The following is a 17,297-nucleotide window of genomic DNA, read 5'->3' on the forward strand; positions in this document are numbered from 1 at the left end:
ACAACAAGAAAATGAGAAAATGAGTAAATATTTACTCACCAGCCTTCTCCTTCTCTGAAATAACTGGCATAGCCTGAAAGAAAAAAAAATACCACTATTAAAAATATTAGGGAGTATTTAGGGCATACAAGGGGGGAATATTAGGGAAATAGTATTAGGGAAACATCATGAAATCTTGACGTATATTTTGTGAGTGTCTAGAAGATCTGGAAAAAACTGTGGTCTCACGGTGTTAAGCACTCTGGAGAGAAACATACAGTTCCCATTTGAGTGTCTTACAATCAATTGTGAAAGTAATTACCACTAGAAAGGACTAGGAGAGAAGGGAGGAGATGGAGTTAATAAGATATTCTTATGATTACATTTTGAAATAATCATCCTAAGAACACACAATCACAAAATTCCACTGGGAAATTACTTCATAATTTTGAGGGAGGAAGACAAAATCCGCAGGGCTGAGGATTAGACAGAAATGACAAATCTCTCTTCTGTAGGCTCAAATATGTGCTGTTCTATAATATAACAATTTCTTACTTTTCCTGTAAATTTTCAGAGACAAGTAATAGAATTGTTTTCATATTGGCTGTAATTGTTTCTGGACTTGGAAAATTGTATGAGACTTCTTTTTTTGCAATGGATGCAAATTTTTTTCATATTATAATTTTCTTTCAGACCAATATAGAGGAACTTTCTGAGTGTATTTTCCCTAAAAAATGATATTATAGATTGAATAAACAGTAAAGTGAAAACTATATGTCAAAAGAAAGAATTTTAAAATGTGCATATAGGATAGAGGTATGAAATGCTGGATGAGAAATTGGATTTGGTATACAATGTATGCAGATCTGCATACTGAGTTACTGAGATAAGGTATCAATTTTACTTCTTTTTCACTTATGTTAGCCTAGCCTTTATTCAGCAGATTTTCCTGCTGCAGATTCAAAGAAAAAAGAAAAAGGGTAGAGATAGACAGAAATAAAGCAACCAGCTTCAGACTTGCTATAGAATTTCTCAAAACAGACTTTGCAATTTTAATTTCATTTGATTTGTCCTCCTATATACAATAGTGCTTCATAGAACTTCTGGATCAAATTTCAACAAAATTTCTACTAGAACATGTCTTAGACACTATACATTAATATATGCCTTTTGTGATTTTTTTCTGTTTCACCTGTACTCTGTCTGGCTAAATGTGTGTTGGTTGATTTTGACATTCAAAAATATTACACAACCAGACTAATATTATTCAAACCAAAGATAGCCTCTTCCTGGAAAAGCATTTTTCCTTGCATTTTACAAACATATATTTGTTCAGGAGAAGAATGAGTAATGCAACAAAGTCTGAGGAAACACAGACTGAGGAAAATTAACATGCCAAAGAAACAATAAAATCACAGAGTGAATCAAGGTCTTAGTTTCAAGAAAGAAAAAGGTGCATAATATATGAATTTTTATAAAACGTTCATATAACTTTGAAAATGAGTATTTATTTTTCTTCTCTTTTCCACACTTAGGTGGTTTCACTGGCTAAGATAAGTAAGAAAATCTGAGATTCACTATTCACATCAGTCCAAGAAGGAAATTTGTAAAGACAGAACTTTGTGAAGAGAAGAAGGTGAGAAAGAAGCAAGCAATCAGGAAAAACAAAAAACCCTTAATAGTACAAGAAAGAAAGAGACAACATTAGTGTGAATCAAACGGGAGGGTCAGGACAAAGGAGGAAAGATGGGAACAGGTTAACATCATGCTTTAGTGTTGAGTTTTGTTAGCTACAAAAGGTATGATGGCTTCCTCTAAGAAAATCCTAGAGAACACTGAGGTGGCTGAAGATGTGGCAAGCAAGAGTGTCTGCACTGAAATCATAAGCTGTGTCATGGAAAAGAGATAACAATTTGACAGACACAGCCTCTGGAAGCTCTGAATGCAATGCAAAGAGGAACAGCTCAGGGGAAGAAGTTTCAGGACTCCATGGGGATATGATAATGACAAATAGAGAAGATAATTTTCTGCTGGCTTCATGATAGACTGGAATGGACTTTGGTCATGTTTATAACTGCACTGTGAGTCCCTGGCAGTGCCTTTAGCCTGAATGAACTGTTCCTAAAATGCTGTCATTGTCATTCACATCAACATGTAGATTTTTCATATTGGCATATCAGATTTAGATATTGTTAATAATGCCACTGGTCACATACATTTATTTCCTGGAAATATAAAGTATTTATAATTGATGATCATTAAAACCTGTTGATGTACAATGAAATATACATTTTAGTGAATTTGTTAAATGGCAGTCTTAAAGGTTGCTAGGGTTTAATTGCAGGAAATACATAAAATTATCAAGCCTCAGGACAGATGTGGAAGTCACAAAATTTCTACTTCTGTTTAGTAGGATGAAGAAGCACTTTAAGTTCCAGGAAATTGAAAGTCAGAGTGAGGTAGATTGCTTTCAAATTTCTGTTTTCTAGAGTGCAGTGCTTCTCAATTAAGATGTAAAATGAGCTAAAAGTTTCATCAGGACATTCTTTTGCTGCTCAAATGCTGAAAGAAAGAAGCCTAAATGGACATAGCATCTCTTGAAAATTTAAAGTAAACCATGAGTAAATCTTGTTGAACAAGATCTCAGACAGTCCTCCTATTGTTTAGTTTTTTGTTAATACAGCTACACATGCTGCTTACATGCTGCCCAGTGGGAAAACATGATTGTTACTTATGAGAAATGCTCTCATCTTCAGTACAGTTTTGAATTCACTGGAGACCTTCCAATGAGTTCCATATGTTCCAAATGAATTGCATTCCCAGGAAGTGATTTAACGTTTCTGGCAATAGAGCAATTAAACCGGATTTTCCTGCTTGACCAGATGGGTTCACTGTAACTTCACATTATTTCTCACTCTCCTCACAGAACTGAAGAACTGGAGTAACAATTTCTCTATGATCAGATCATATTTGTTTTAGAAAAAAACAGACACATACCCCTCAAAGATTTAAATAAATATCTCCCAAACTCAGGCTCCTTTCTGTGTTTCTAACAGTATGTATTCTTAGCAGCACCAAGAAAGAAAAGCAAACAAAAAAGGAGAGAAAAAGACAAAAAAACTAGACCACTGCTGAAATATATTCAGCTTTTTCTTCCAAATTAGAGGATGGGATTTTTAAATTATGAAAATCTTACTTGAAATGTTATGTGAAATTTCTGTGTGCATCCTTGCTGTATTGGAACTGCATCACTGAAAATGTACTGTGTGTGCAAATGTGACTGTAAAGTGTATGTAAAATGCTATAGAATTATAGAATTAGGGAATTATAGAATTATCAAATTGTTTGGGCTAGCAGGGACATTTAGAGGTTACCCCTCTACAATGAGCAGGGCCATCTTGAACTAGCTCAGGTTGCTCAGAGTACAGTCCAACCTGACCTTGAATGTTTCCAGGGATGGGGCCTCTGAGCAACCTGCTCCAGTATTTCACCATCCTCATTCTAAAACAATTCTTCCTTATATCTAATTTAAATCCACCCTCTTTTTAATACCGTTGCCTGCCAAAAATTGTGCCCTCTTCCCTATAAGCCGTATCTTTCTTTCCTTATCTTTCCTAATCTTTCTTATAAGCCTCCTTTAGGTACTTAAAGCCACAATGAGGCCTTCTCTTCTCCATGTGGCCAATCTCAGCCTTTCCTCAACCTTTCCTCACAGGAGAGGTACTCCCGCCCTCTCACCATCATCATGGCCCTGGTCTGGGCTCCAGTAGGTCCCTGTCCTTCCTGCGTTGGGGCCCTCAGAGTTGGATGCAGGGTTCCTTCCAGGTGAGGTCTCACCAGAGCAGAGGGGCACAATCCCCTCCCTCCCCTGCTGCCCACGGGGCTCTGGATGCAGCCAGGACACGTTTGGCTTTCTGGGCTGTGAGTGCCCGTGGCTGGGTCATGTTCAGCCTCTCACCCACCAGCATGCCCAAGTCCTTCTTGGCAGGACTGCTCTTGATATGTCCATTCCCCAGACAGAGAATTCTATTTCAGTAAACAAAATGTGGTTTGTAACTGAAAACTGATATCAAAAATGTTCAGTCAGAAACAAAATTTTAAGCATTATTCAGTTTATCATTAAACAGAGTATGTTCTGGATTCATAGACTTTTAATTTTATTTTATTTAGAAGGTATGTACCAATTTTTAAAATCTGGATAAGTAGCAATTAAAAATTAACTGGGCTGTTTTACAAAAGAAAAAGAATCCATGATCATCAGATGGTTTGGAGTTGGGAAATACTGCAGTCCATAAGCAGAATTTTTCTCAGTAATATATCCCCATTACAACAAAACACTGAATAAGTATCTCTACTGGTAAATTCTGATATTTTGAAACTAAAGCCTTTCATGCTAATGAATCAGATTAAGAGAGTAAGCACGTAGAAAACCCTTTCAAAAATTCTAATTAATTTACAGTGCATAATATTTTAGTATTTGCATTGAAAAGAAATACTAGCACTAATAGAGAAAAAACCCAATAAGGATTAGTTTATCATTCAGACTTATTTACAAAACTGGCAGTTTTTGAAAGTAAGTTTTATTTTTTTTTTCCAACTAGATGACGAAAGAAAAAAACCCCATCAACCTTCAGGAGAGAATAGTTTTAGAAGATGAATTGGGCAAGTTCTTTCTTTGTGGTCTTTAATTTTACTGAAGAGTAGAATGGAAGGCAATTAAAGTCCACCTAGCAATAAAGCTGCATCAATTATCTCATTTTAAAAAAGAAATTAATGTCACATTCAGATGTGTCTGGCTAAGGTTATGACAACACTATGAATTTAATTCTAGTGGAAGTGCAAAGCTGTATGCTTGCCTGCATCTGTTGTCCTCCAGTCTCCCTATACTTCGTTTTCTGACTAGATATTACAGTTTGCTTGAGCCTCTTTATACCACTCAGGTCATGCACAGAGACCTCTTCTAATTAGTGCTGGATGGTTGGCAGTTCTCCTTCCATGAGGCAATTGCCAAGAGCCTTCATTTGGGGTGGTCTGATAATTTCCTCTGTCTTCGTCATTCAGCTGGCAGAGTGTGACTTGTTGGATTGGAAGCACAGAACAAAGTTGCAGGAAAACTGCCTTGTGCTCTGCCTGGTGTTATCATAGGCTTCCCATGGATCAGGGTGAGCTCCCAATGCTCTGAAATCTGCCAGGACCACATGAAGCTGGTTCATATGACAGATAAGACAAAACCCTGTCTGCAGCTTGTCCAGACTACTAAGTAGAGTTTGGCCATAATAAAGAATTAATTTCTTTCTTTATAGGGATAGTAGACTTCACAGCAGCATCTGGGGATTCCTGAATGGCCCAAGAGTTACTGTCACATTTTGTGAGAAACAATTTTTTTTTCAGATTAGCATTGGCTAGACCTCAACTTTATACATAAGGACTCAACTTGAAATAAAAGCAAAGGTTTAACTTCACAGGAGTTAATGAAATAACGAATTTGATTTCCACTTAAACTGCTGTCTACTTTCTGGGATGCACATACAATACCTGAAAATGTCGTGAGTTAAATTTTAATTCAATGTTATGGAATGTTTATATAGATTTTGGTAATAACAAAAATCTGTGCTTCCTTCCATTCCCTCAAACATACGTATCTCTTCCCTAAAAAAGCCCATAACTTGAATGTTAACACCAAAGCTGAGATGTGACACACTATGTCTAGAACTGGAGCAGCCCCAAGAGTGCTCATGCTTTTCATCAATCACCAGCTGTTCTATTAAGATTCATTTACACAGAGAGCTTTTTCCCAAGCTCACAAGTAACTTTTTGGCTAATATTTATCTTATAAAATCGTTTACAATAACAAACATATCAATAAACCCTGCAACACTGGCAAAACTGAACCAGAAGGCATGCAGCTCTATGAGACAACAGTAAAAGATATTTAGGGTCTCATGTTTCACATTAGCTTCAACATCATGTAATGTCTACAAATGTGATTTTGTCTTAAAGCCCTGGAGTCTGAGGAATGCTTCTATGTGGCTGACAGGAATTCCACGTGAATTCAGTTTTTACTCATCCCCTTTTATATAATACTTACAACCTTAGAACATGTTTCATATAAATAAAAAATTCATAGTATAATGTGATGACAGAAGCTAAAATCTTACATGATGAGTCCAAGTCACAAATCAACTGTGGGCACCTACTTGCAGAATAAAATTGAGTTTAAAATCCTGCAATTCCTGTCTTTCCTTAGCCTCCTCAAAGAAAACAAAGGAGTCCTTTGCCCTTCATCCTAAGAAAAGCAAGTCACTCTTACTAATTTTGAAGGGTGCAGATATGAAAATAAGGAAGGTCACCTCGTGGCTGCAAGTGCCAGAATCTATAACACCAATGCTGCATCTTCATGAGCTAATTGAAAAAAGCTTAGCTGTAGAAATCATCAGCTATGTAAGTGAGCAATCTGATTCTAATAATCTTTCTGACACTCAGCCCAAATTCAGTGGTTGATTGCTATCTACATTTTTGTATTCCACTAATGTTTTTCTCCTGGATTCAGATATCACTGAGGTTAGTGGCCATAACTCTGCAAGAGTTTCTGGAACATTATGTATGAAGGATTGGTATTTAAGAGACCTCACTGTGTTCAGCTGTAAGTTCTGCAAAAGAAAATCAGTTGGAGAGCATTGCAGCAGCTGACACCTACTGGGAGAGCAGCATCTATTGAGATTTACTGAGATTCATCCTGTGTGTTTGAGCTCTGGAATCTCTGCAGATAATCCCAGCTGCAGAGCCTCTTCCCATTTTTAGCTACAGCAGTCTATTACAACAGTTTGGAGTTCTCTAACTAACTAAATAAAAAAAGCAAATCCCAAGAAGGTAGTTTTTAAAACATGGTATGTATGTTTTGGAATGAATCTTGATGCTTACAGTCTCATGGGTATTCAGTCACTGTGATATTACTTTTGTTAGACCAGCTGGGAAAGGATCGAAAGCAGATCCTTCAGGAGGTTCTTAATCTTGAGCTTTATTTCAGGCATAAAAGAATAAATTACTACAAAAGTTACATTTCTTCTACGATGATGAAACCTTTACTTTCTGCAGAGCCTCACAGTTCTCTGCTCAGAAAGCTGCCCAGTCACAGAAATGTGATGCTAATCATGGGATGATAGAGACAGGAGAGGAGGAGCATGCCTGACAGAAACAGTGGTGGGTTTGGGAGCAACAAGAGAGTGTTTGATTGAGGAAAAAAGTTCATCTAACTTTGCAAGGTAGTGGGGCTGAGCATAAGAGAGTAAGTGTCAAACTAATGTTTTTCAGTAAGTTTTTACCAACGCTGATAAATGTGATAATTATCATATTTCTTTTTGGTTTTCTAAAAGATAGAGAAATGTAGATTAACATAAAATGTAGATTAACATGTTTTCTTTTACAATGATAAGAAAAATGACAAGAACTAGAAGCACACAAGATGGAAATGGTTTTATCTTGGGCAGGAGGTGGAAGTAAAAAGGAGGGGAATAAAAATTGAAACATGTTACATGGACCTTTTTTGCTTATTTGTCCATATTCTTGGAATCTCAGCTTGTTCATGCTTCAACATGCACATGTAACAAGCATGAGCTTAAAAAATAACCAAACACCAATACTGTGACCTTCCTAAGTCAGTATATTTCTAGGTCATTCAAGAGAAAAAGAGATTAAATGAAAGGAGTTCTTTAGCTCTTTGCATAACATTTGTCTGTTAACATTTAAATATTTGTCAAGGTTTTGGGGAACAGAGTCAGTAAATCAAATCCACAGTCTTTGGGTGAAAAGTAGAAATGTATGAAAACAACCCAAAGACAGAAAAAAAGGAAAAAAGTCATGTAACAAGTAAACATGAAAACTATATTTTTCTGAAAAGAAATGGGAGCTTTGACTCCAAAGAGAGCCTGTGGAAAGGATGCAAAGTAGTTTTTTAAAATCCATATATAAAATGAAACCTCTAAAAAATACGCCAAGCCCTTGAAAATCCTCTTTGGAAAACAAAAGAGATTCATCAGCACAGCTGTTGTATGCTAAAAACCTAATCCTCTTTCCTTTCTTTGTGAAAAAAAAAATCCAATTATTTCTATTTTAATATCTAAACTCTGGTCAAACTGAATATCAAATTTCCTCTGCTCAAAGCCCCCAATACCTGGTTCTTCTGATACAGTTAATAAATCAGAGAAATATATGTTTCATCTGCCATATAATTTCCTCAGCTGGAAGTACTACTGTGAGAAGACTACTCCAGGTCTGTGATGTGATCAATTCTACTACATGTCTTCAGGGAGTTTTAACACCTTGTTTAACTGAGTAATGCCTGAACTAACCTCTCCTGGTACATACCTACATGGAAAGACATTAGCACAGACAACACACACCCTTTATGTCTTCCATCTCTACAGTAATTCCATTTTATTCTCAGGTACCATCTGCCAAACTGGGATCTCTGCTGCCATAAAAATGCAGAAACCAAGAGAAATACATCTGGGAAGTTTTGCTCATGCTGCTGACATACTTTAAAATTCTGGGAGGAAGGAGGAGCTTTGCAACTGACTGCAGGGGATTCTGGGGTCCATTCAACACCATAATAATCAGCTACATGTACTGCAGTTTAAAGTCGGGATGAGCTTACTGCATGGGTGAGATGGCAGAGTAGTTGTTCCTTTTCTTAGAGCAAGACTACTGGCAATAGTCATGGTCTGCCCCTAATACATCAATAGTAGTCTGACAATCTTTTTTGCCACTAAAAAACTCTTACAAACATCTAATTTTTCTCATCTTTAAAATGTGAACAATAATAGATTACCATTAAAAGGAATGTCTGGCGGCTTTGCGTGCCTAAAAAACAATTCTGCAAATATTCTGATTGTCATGATGGACTTTTCTATGCCTCATGCATAAGAGTGTAGTATTTTGCAAGATTAGCACATTAAAAAAGTTAATTAATCTTATTTTTGAACATATACACATTTTTCTTACAACTACTAGGCTTTTCTCTTCCAAATGATCTAGCATGCTTTGTATTTCTGTAGCTTGCATTCTGATGTCAAAATGTTTTCCAGCAGGAAGATCCATACTTTAGTTCAACAGCTTATAAGACTTTGATTTTTAGAATCAGTGAGATTTAGAGTAGACACAGCTCCATGTATCACTGTGATACATAAAATTATATTGCAATTTTTATTTTATTCACCCAGGGCAGCCAGAGGAATGTCCTGGGTTCCGACAGTATAATAATATTGTATTTAAAGAATGGTCAAGTAGAGCTGGTGAAGGACATGCTTTATCTGAAAAATACTTATTTTATAAACTCTTTTATGAGGTACTTAAAATTGGAGATGATTCAATACTGCCATTCATTTATCTAACATAAATTCCAAACATTTTTGTTTTCTATGATACATTTCTAATTCATGGGAAAAAAAGAAATTGTTACTGATACAGAGCACAATACAGAACTGTAGTAAGTGAAGCCTCAAGATGGGCCGGCCTGGCTCATAATCTTCCCGTCTATCTTGTGTCTATTTCCTTTTTAAAGACACAGTTCTGTGTAGGCACATATGGATAGGCATAGAAGGTAATAAAATCAACTCTTAAAACGCAGGATTGCTATCAAAACTTTTACTAATTGCTACATTTACTATGAAGAGAGCCCTTTTAAACTCCTTTCTTTTCCAGAAGTTCTAAAATTGTTCTTCTTTCAGGATTGCTTTATTTATTTTGTTCTGAATTTTATTTTTGGTTTCTGAGCAAAGAAGTATCTCATCAATGTCTGTGTTCCCACGCTATTCCCATGAAAATCTCACTCAGGCGTGCAGACAGATGCACTGCAGATCCTGAGAGTACTAAGAGGGTCCAATTCTGTGAAGTGCTGAGCATTTCCTGTGTTTCCCCAGGATCATGCCTTGCTAGTACAGTTTCCTCCTGATTTTTTCCAACTTTCCCAAACTTCGTGTGGCGTATTACAAAAATATAGTTCACAGTTTCTAAGCTATCAAAACTTTCCAGAGGGAAACAGCACACATGAGTCCAAGTATACTTTTGCCTTTCATACCAATACCAGTTCCCTGAGGAGAGTTTGAATTATTCTGTATTTTAGTTAAGAGGGACTATTACAAGTATGAAGCATTTTCTGCCAATACAATCTTGACTGAATCTTATGTTCACACTCAACTCTTCTAGAACCAATTTTTCACAAGCATTTAAAAATCCTGACCACTACAATAGTCCAAAAACCTCAAAAAGTCTGCAAATCCCATTTCATCACACAAAAAGAATAGGTGTTTTTTAAAAAGCAGATAGTCTGCTGACTGGTAGAGTAGATTTATGACAAAATAGCTGTATTTCTTATAAGGAAGATTTTGTGGGAAAGTTTATATGTGTAAAATAAATATAAAATTTTGTATCCACCCATCTTAATCCTTAGTTTTGCATGTAAATTTAAATTACAGGCTGGCTGCAGGAAGTGTAGATATCTCTTTTAAAAAACTGGATTTCTTTCTTGTGTCTTGGCAGCAAAGTAAGCAGAAACATGGCTTAGTGAAAATAAACTGTCCAACCAACAAACAAAACAATAACACTGTACCAATTCTTGTATGAGTGCCTGTTTTTCATTGGAAAGAATGGGAGAATGCAAAACCCTTGGCCACCCATGTACTTTAGACCTTCAAACTAAGTGTTTGAGGCCTGAACTCAGTTCAGGAAGGAATGGGCTGTGCATGCAGCAAGTTGCAAAACTTACTGTGTCTCTCAAAACAGTAGTATAAAATGAAAGTTTTATTTATATTTGCCTGTTTTTAAAGTAATTTGGTGATAGCTGTGATAAGCTAACCCACAGATAAATTAGATCAATGTTTTTCAGTCTGCCTTTTTAATGCCTATTTCTCCACTGTTTTGTACTTCTAATCTAGTCAAAATTTGCACCACTCTGATCACTCTTCATAGTCCAATCTTACTCCCTAACCTCACAATCTCAACATGTTTTAGAAAAGAGAGGAACATCCAGATGTGAGGACCTGACAGGCTAGGGACTATTTAGAGAAACTGAATGTATTCTAACCTGTGAGACTAAAGGAAATCTACCTAGGCATGCTGAAAAAGATGGCTGATATGATCGCAGGGAAACTTACATCAGTGGAAAACCATGACAGCTCTAGGGTGTTCCTGATGGCAGGTAAAGACTTACACCTCAATTCAAAGGAGGCAAAGAAGCAATCACTCTAAGCTTGTAAACCCATCTTAGACCAGGGTAAGACCACAGAGCAGACCTTGGAATTCATTACCAAAGACATGGGTCTCAGGAAGGCAATTGGGTGCAAACAACAATTTACTGAGAACAAGTAATCCTTGACCAACCTGATTTATCTTTCAAGATGTAATCACAGGCTATGTGGACAAGAAGAGAGCAGATAATGTACCTTAACTTTCATAAGATTTTCTACAGTGTCTCCCAGAGCAGCCTCAGTTGAAAGCAGAAGTATGAGCTGGAAGAACAGACGGTGAAATGGGTTGAAAGAAGTTTGGACTAACATAATTCAAAATTGGCAAGCCATTAAAATGGAAATCTTTAGCTAACGTATCTAGCTCAAAACCAGCTTGTCTCTTAGAGTTTCTAGAATGTGTCAGAACAAATTTGTTCTGAGTTCCTAATGGAATCTAGATGCCCCTTTTAGATGCAGGACAAAATGGCTGAGAAGATAATGCCAAACATCACTGAACACAGAAGAGCAGTTCTGCACTCAGCCTGAGAAAAAGCTAAAATTCTATGAAAACTGGAATTAGTGATATTTCAGGGAGATATTATCAGGGATATCCCTGATATTTCAGGGATATCCCAAAATGCAAAGGATTGGGAACCTTTGGACACTGATAAATCTCCTGCTATGTGCACTGAGTCCTACAAAGTGTAAGAATTTCCTGTGAAGATTCAAAGAAATGCACAAATTCAAGCCTGAAATCCAGGGAGGAAAAAGGGGGTGGCTCAAAATATAACCTTACAGTTGCTGCAGATGTGACAGATTGTCTTGAAGTATTTTCCACAGATATCAACAAAACAAATAATGGCAGCAGAAGGAGATGATGCTGCCATAAGCAGTAATAAGAAATTTCCATGGGTTTCCAAGTGATCTGATCAATTTATGTTTGTGAGAACGTGACAGTATTTACAAGTGTACCTAGCTTCAAAGCTACATTTGAACAGGACTAAACAATCCAAACTTTCAGCTTAGTAAACACCACACAAAATACCATATATTTTAACACTTGCTCTTCTGATTGGTATGAGTGTTATGAAACCTGAATATTCCTATCAGAGCAGTTCCGAAATCCTGGCACTAGAAGCATCTGGTCCTGGAGAAACCATGAGTTGTTCCTATACACATAGAAACAACCCTGGCATACAAACAACTATATTGCAGCAAGTTTCCTGATATTTCTTTTTCTCCTATACTGAAAAATTCCATAGTTAAGTTATTAGGAGAGACTAAGGAAAATATGTCACAAAAGACTGGTTTAGTATTTCATTACTAGAGAGGCTCTTCAGAATAGCCTCTACAGCTATTCTGTTCTCTCATATAAAGCTACAGAAAAGCTGCTGGAGCTACAGATTTCTGGCTTATATTAAAAATAAAAATGTTCTGAAAGCAGTTAGATGCTGTTCAGACCACTGATTAAAAAGTACTGAAAGTGCTGGAAATTATTACTTCTTGTTATTCCCATTTATTTTTCAAGTTAACATATTCATGTATTGTAAAATTTCAATAATGTAGTTAGCTCTTCTCTCTTCTCTTCTCTTCTCTTCTCTTCTCTTCTCTTCTCTTCTCTTCTCTTCTCTTCTCTTCTCTTCTCTTCTCTTCTCTTCTCTTCTCTTCTCTTCTCTTCTCTTCTCTTCTCTTCTCTTCTCTCTTCTCTTCTCTTCTCTTCTCTTCTCTTCTCTTCTCTTCTCTTCTCTTCTCTTCTCTTCTCTTCTCTTCTCTTCTCTTCTCTTCTCTTCTCTTCTCTTCTCTTCTCTTCTCTTCTCTTCTCTTCTCTTCTCTTCTCTTCTCTTCTCTTCTCTTCTCTTCTCTTCTCTTCTCTTCTCTCTTTTTTTTCTTTCCCTCTCACAAAAATTGCATGAGACAAAGTAGAAGAGAGCAGCTATTCTGATGTCTATGTCTTGTAGACAAATATCTACCACGCATTTCAAAGAAGTAGTCTTCAGGAGAGGTTCAGGTTGCAGGTCAAAAGTATTTGGCAGTAAATTAATTTATTAAATTAATTTAAATAAGCCAGAAGAAAAAAAGAAAGAAAATTGTGTGTAGGACATTATGATGAAGGAAAGAAAAATAAATCATCATTTCAGCTGGTTGTATCTAGTGAGTCTCTTGTAGATTTGTTCAATAATACGATTGCATGCTAAACAGAAGAGAGTCTTCATATCATCCCTTGGCTTCTCTGGTCTGTACCTTATTTCTATTTGTGATGAACGCTCCAGACAAAAGTATAGCCTGTCTTTTGTCCTTTGGAAACCCTTGACCAGCCAGGGATAATTGTTCTGTTCCAATGCCTAGAGGTGATGAAATAAAGTATGAGCTTTTATTTTAGTTCTTATTTTCCTGAAAAACTAAAGCAAGGAAGTTGCCCAGATACTGTTTCATGAACAAACCTCAATCTTTTCACAGCCTAAGAAAGAAATTACTGTGGATGGGAACTGTTGGAACAAGAGAGACTTCTGAAATCATGACGCATCTTTCCAAAGACATGGAAAGATGTATCCAATCTTGTTCCCTAGGAAGTAACCTAATTTGTTTTAAAGACTTGAGAGGATTCCAATCTGCAACTTTCCCTTATATATGGTGTCACAATTAACTGTTCTTTTGACATTAATGTAATACAAGGTTGAACTTTCAATTGCATTCCGTAGCAAATGACTCAATCTTCTTATGCCTTTGCTGGCAATACTTAAAAGCCAGTCACTCTTAGATATCTTTTCCACATTCCTACACACAGTTATCAAACCACTTGCTATACTTTGGGCTGATTCCCAAGTGCTTGCCAGGAATGAAAGATATGATAGGCTATAAAAGCATTTACTTCTGAAGTGACAAAATTGACCTCAATTCCATCTGTGAGTGTTTATTTAATTTCAGTTACTGGTGGATAAATGAACTTTTCCAGGAATTATCACTGATCATGATCCCATGTAAAACCCTGAACACAGATCTACCACAGTAGTTTTGCTAATTAAACTGAAGAGAAATCAGATTTTGGCAAGCACTGAATCCTTTCCTAGATCACTGAAGACTACCTTCCCATATCTTTTCTGACTTCAAATGATGAAGAAGTGGATGTTTCTTTGGTCCATCCAATCTCACTTTCATCAGCTGCTTTATTTGCCCTGTCAGTTTTACAACCTGCTACTGAAATAAAGTTTGAGAACCAATTTTGGTGCCTGGGAACCAATTGAATGTACCCCATCAAAGAAGGGTCATGACATGCCTGTGTCATGTTGTACCTCATGTGAGAAGGAAGCAAACTGTTGAGCCACCTCATGCTCAGGACCCCTTCTGTCACCTAAGTCAAAAATCCAACAAGACAATGTACATTTCCTACTGCCAGCTATAGAAAGGAATCTTAAAACAATTAATTAGCCTTTGTAGTGCTTATTTAGTGGAACCAGGTTAAAAGAAATATTGAACCTATTTTTAAAATGCCTAGTAGCATTATACAGCTTCTGATACCAAAACTACCTGAAGGGAGGCTGTAGCAAGGTGAGGATCAGCATCTTCTCCCAAATAACAAGCAATGGGATGGGAGGAAATGGCCTCAAGTTGCACCAAGGGAGGTTTAGATCAGAGAAAAGGAGAAAAATTTCCACACTGAAAGTGTGGTCAAGCATTTGAACAGGATGCTCAGAGAAGTGGTGGAGCTACCACTCCTGTAGGTGTTCAAAAACATATAGATGCAGTGCTTGGGGACATGGTTTAGTGGGGGAACTTGCAGTGTTCAATTCATTGTTGAATCTTAGATGATCAGCCTTAATGATTCTTTTCTCAGAGTAATTTAAGACCTTATTACATGGAATTATTTTCTATGTGTTATACAAACTTTGGTGTGAACAACTTACCTATTACCTATAAATGAAATTACCAAAATCTTTTCAAATAACTTTAGTCCAAAACAAAATAGGCAGTGGAGCAGGAATCCTACAATTAAATGTCTCTCTCATTTGGATGAATTCCTCCTGCAGGTGAGAAACACAGCTCTCTAGCACAGTGTGATCAGTATGGTTTTAATGAGCAGCTGACTGGGCCAAGACCTGGGAGAGTGACCGGCAGAACTGGGAAAATTTTCCTCAGGTACTGCCTTTTAGTGGAAGGACAGCTGCACTGTTTGGGAAAATCTTATTTAGCTTAGAGACAGTCAGTTCCAGAAACTGACAGAGCAGATGGGTTTGCTGAAGAGGTGGAAAGGAAGAGCTTGGTAAACACCAGAGCTCCCAGTGCTGGATGTTACAGCTGACCTGCACCAGTGCTTGCAAGAGTGGGAACTTCACACATGCACATACACAACCCATGGGACAAAAACACACTAACAGTGTGATGATCACTTTGATTCTAGCTATTAGAATTCCGTGAAAACAGTAAGGAGAGATTTAATAGCTTATACAGCTTCTGTGGGAACTTCAGATAACCACATAGACCTCAGCAGGAATTAAGAAAGAATTTCCCATGCATTCTGTGGAAGTTGCATATTCCATGCGGATTCACATAGGAAGGTGATTTACCAGTGGGAAGAACTGAGTCAATTTCTCATTTTGAAAAGTGATATTGATAGCGTTTTTTGGGATATAATTTGCTAATAGATCACCAGACAGCAAAAAATGCAAATTTGTGCTTTTTTCCAAGTAAATCTTAATGACTATCTGCTAGAAGATGACAATGATGTGTGGAAGAAGATAAAGGTATAATTTATTCATATAGATTAATGAAAAAATCCACTCTTTAATTGCTGGAGAGAGAATCTCTAAAAAATCCTTTCAAACTAGGAAAAATTATGTGCAGACATTTTTAAAAATAAATTCCTCAATCCATCATGTATCAATAAAAAGTCTTGCATTTAAACTTCTAACCTAATTCTTCATATACACTTTCCCATCATAGCCACATATCACATGTGTTACTCCAATGACATAAACATATATAAATGTTGCATTTATATATGTTTATGCCATTTCCATAACATTAAATATAAGTTATTCATTGTATCTGCTGCCTAAAATGGTTTTGATTCTCATTTATAGAGATAGCCAACACCCACCAATTTCAGATTAAAATTATCAATCATCACCTTCATATTTCATCTAACACAGTGTAAATCCATACCTTCATTGCTATTGTTTTATTCCCTGCTTCTGATCAGAACTCTGACAAAGCCTGTGACCATGCTTATTTGTTTCTTTCTAACAGTATGCCTTCTTTCCTGGATCAAAAACATGCCCATAGATGCCTTGTTCACTGGCTTATTTTGTCAAATACAGTCAGTCATTACATCCAGCAATTATTTCCCCAAAGACTTATAAGTGTCCCTTCCCATGCCAAATGCTGCCCCTAGCCCACTGTTGTTCGGAGACAAGATAATGAGAGAGCATTTTTTAAAATGTTTTACTCATTAACAATTCTGTGATTTTTTTTCTCTCTCTTAGTGTGAGCTGCCTTACCCTGGTCTTTAGACCGAAACTTTCTTGAAATGGGACTGTTACTGAAATCAAACACCATACTTGCAGCAAGTGAAAAAATAACAATAATGGCGATATTGGTAGCCTGCTGTATTTTTGCTTTAGTTCTCATTGAGATCAGACATGATTACACTTCACAAACATATTTTAAGTAGTGACAACATTATTTTTATTACTGAAGCACTCAAAAGCCACAGACTGGGACCACAACCTCATTGTGCAAGATCCTGTACAAACAGGGCAGAAGAATTACCCATACACCAGAAGGAATGTAACCAGCATAAAGCAACAGTCCTCATTCACACTGATGTGGGAGTACAAGGGAAATGATCATTTGTGTCACATAAATAACATTCTAATTATTCTGGGAACACTGGGGTCTTGACTGATATCAAACATTTTTGTATAACCTAGCAAAAGAGAACAGTCCTGAAAGCACTTGGAACAGTCAATGAGAAAGCTTTGCTGATGTGTGTGAGCATGACCCTCATGAGGAAAAGTGTGAAGGATTCCAGCCTCCTGTGTTTTGCTTTTTCTCACAATTGTGAATCTTACCCTATGAGTATTTTTCTGAAGCATCTAG

General features: G+C 36.7%; 1 protein-coding gene across 6 annotated transcripts in view; it reads right to left on the bottom strand.

The window, feature by feature from the left end:
- Positions 1-17,297, bottom strand: part of DLC1 (DLC1 Rho GTPase activating protein) — a 214,528-nt gene that overhangs the window by 127,054 nt on the left and 70,177 nt on the right. For all 6 annotated transcript variants that reach the window (XM_030946882.1, XM_030946884.1, XM_030946881.1 and 3 more), the window contains exon 5: positions 40-73. In XM_030946882.1, coding sequence (XP_030802742.1) covers positions 40-73 — 34 coding nt within the window. The remainder of the gene's footprint in view (positions 1-39; positions 74-17,297) is intronic.

This window comes from Camarhynchus parvulus, chromosome 4, assembly GCF_901933205.1.
Source record: "Camarhynchus parvulus chromosome 4, STF_HiC, whole genome shotgun sequence".
NCBI classification, from domain to species: domain Eukaryota; kingdom Metazoa; phylum Chordata; class Aves; order Passeriformes; family Thraupidae; genus Camarhynchus; species Camarhynchus parvulus.